Source organism: Trypanosoma theileri, assembly GCF_002087225.1.
Source record: "Trypanosoma theileri isolate Edinburgh chromosome Unknown TM35_Tth_20_V1, whole genome shotgun sequence".
NCBI classification, from domain to species: Eukaryota; Euglenozoa; class Kinetoplastea; order Trypanosomatida; family Trypanosomatidae; genus Trypanosoma; species Trypanosoma theileri.
The window spans coordinates 136,660-139,515 of NW_021639862.1; the positions used below are offsets into that span (position 1 = coordinate 136,660).

The 2,856-nt window shown below is 32.8% G+C and overlaps 1 protein-coding gene across 1 annotated transcript; it reads right to left on the minus strand.

Moving 5' to 3' along the window:
• Positions 1 to 997: 997 nt before the first annotated feature.
• TM35_000201480 (uncharacterized protein) lies at positions 998 to 2,719 on the minus strand (the record flags this gene model as incomplete). The annotated part of the gene is made up of 1 exon (XM_029026833.1): positions 998 to 2,719. One exon carries the CDS (start codon positions 2,717 to 2,719, stop codon positions 998 to 1,000), a length of 1,722 nt encoding a protein of 573 aa, XP_028881805.1.
• Between the last annotated feature and the right edge of the window lie 137 nt (positions 2,720 to 2,856).

Consider the following 2,856-nt stretch of genomic DNA (forward strand, 5'->3'; position numbering starts at 1 on the left):
ATATATATATATATATATATATATATATATATACAGAGAAATACATACATATACACAAACACATGTAAAGTCATTCACACATTCATTAAGGGGTAAAAACAAGAAAAAAAAACAAAATGAAAAATAAACGTTCGAGAAAAAAAAAATGGAATTTGTACAAATAAAAAAAAAAAGTTTATTATAAAGAAAAATTTTTATACAACAGTAAAAACATTCTCATTTGATTCCCAAACATATTATCGTGAAAAAAAAAAAACCTTACAAAAAAAAAAAAAAAAAGAATAAATAAAAAACTTCTCTTTCGTCTTTCTAATATATATATATATATATATATATATTATCCTTATCGAAAGTAATAGCAATAATAATAACAGAAGCAGCCACTTTTTTTTTTCGTCTTATCTATTCTCTCTTTGTTTCTTTCTTTCTTTCCATTTCATTTCATTTGGACCATTTTTTTTTTCTCTCACTTTATCTTCACTTTCCACTTTATGCAGGGGTTCTTTTCCCCTCCTGTTTTGTATTTAATCTAATGTTGTATTTACCCTTATTTTCTTTTTCTTCTTTCAATTACTTTTTTTTTTTTTCAATTTTCCATTCCCTCTTTTCTTCTTTCTTTCTCTTCAGTTCTTTCTTCATGGTAAAAAAAAAAAGAAAGAAAAAAGAAAAATAACAATAGTAAAGAAAAGATAAAAAAAAACAAAAACAAATAGCCAAAAGAAGAAGAAGAATTAAAACAAGTTCATACAGATATAGTTTTCCTTCTTCTTCCTCTCCTTCATTACTATATTTCCATCTATATTAAAGAACTCCCACTACCACTTCACTGTTAAATTTTGTACACCAACATCGCTATTCGTTTACTGTATGGATTTCTTGTTTCTGTGTTGTGGTTCATTATTATTATTATTATTATTATTATTATTATTATTATTATTATCATATATATATATATATATATATATATATATAGAAAGAGAGATAAAGAAAGAACCTTCTATTCCTTCTTTTCACGAGTTGGTTCGATGGATACTCCACTACTCCTTGTTGGTAAGACCTCACATATTCTATCTATTCCATTCACAACAGCAGATGAGGAAGAAGATGTGTTGTTGGCTGTAATAGAGGAGGAAGTTAAACCCACTGTAATGATGGTATCATTTGTATTCTTTCTATTTACCGTACTTTCCCTTTTCCCTTTCAGTGCCTCATCTTCCTCCTCTTCATTACCCACAAGTGTTAAGTTACTCATACTCTCACTACTGCAAATCACCACAGAAGCCACATCCTCTTTTTCTTCCTCCATCACATAATCCAATTCATGATGATCTGTGTGTGGTTTTAAGGAATCCCATTTAATAACACGTAATAGCATAAAGACATAACAGGGAAATCCAATCACCGTAACTCCAAAAGCAGGACCTAACCATAAGGCTTCAATACCAAAACTCATTTTAAGAAAGAGAAATACTCCAAGTGGAACTCCAACAATAGAATAGACAAAGAGAATAACAATAGCACCTTGTTTCTGCATTCCACATCCACGAAGAACTCCCATCATACAACTCTGAAAGGCATCAAAGGTGTGATAGACGAAAAAGTACTTTAATAAGGAATGCACAATCTTTACTACCTTTTCACTATCGGTAAACATATATGGGAAAATATCCTTTACAAGACTTACAATAATAAGATTAAAGATTGCAATAGATATAGTGGTAATAAGAGAACAGTAAGCTATTGTACGAGCTAGTTTTGGTTTTCCCTCACCAATCGCATTTCCCACCAATACAGATGCTGCAATAAATGTTCCTGCGGCATTAGACCAACACACACCCGAGAGCTGAAATGTAATTCCAAACGCTGCGAGTTCCTCTGGCGTTCCAAATCCCGCGCAGATGTTATTAATTTCTAATGAGACCCACTCACTCAACATCATTCCCATAGATGGAATCGCAAGCGCGAGAAGTGGTCCCCAGTGTTTATACGCCGCATCATCCCAGCCTCCCCACGTATCTTTATATTTACGCGTAATGACGAGATAAAGCCAAAGACCACCAGACATACATATCATGAGAATACACCAACCAAACGGGGCACCAATAAAGCCAAATATATTGACAAGAAATATAAGTAGAAAAGGAAACAATACCGCTCCTACCATTAAGTTAATAGAAAGAATGTTGTTTAAGTGTTGACAGGCAAAGTAACGTCGAAGGAGTTCTAACGCCATTACAGGGAAAACACCCCATACGGCAGCACGACAAAACTCTCCCGTATACTGTACCACATCCGGATCTTGTCCAAGCCAAAGTAAAATACGATCAATAAATAAAATAATAGGTGAAAGAAAAAGTCCTACTAATAATAACATAAGAGTCATTCGCTGTGCATAAATACCATACATTTTACTCTTCGGATCACGACCGTATGTGTGGGAAAGAACCGTCTCTAGTGCTCCACAGAATCCCGATGCGAAAGCAAAAGCCGTCGCGTTGATAAGACCATATCCCAGTGAGGCTCCACCGAGTTGATTAACACCAAGTTTACCAACAACAGAGATTATAGAAACATTAATAGAAAACTGCGCAAGTTGTGCCAAATTCAATGGAATAGAAATGAGAATAATGCGCTTAAATATAGATGTAATAGACACAGACTCATGGATCCGTGCATGCTGAGCCGCCTCACCAACAAATGAACTGTTTAATGAGGGCATTCAAATATATATATATAAAAACAAACAGAAATTAAAATATAAAATATAAAAGAAAAAAAAAATTGATCAAAGAAAAAAAGAGAAGAAAGGTAATTCCTCTTTTCTTTGATTTTCTCTTTGTCCTTTTTTTTTTTTTT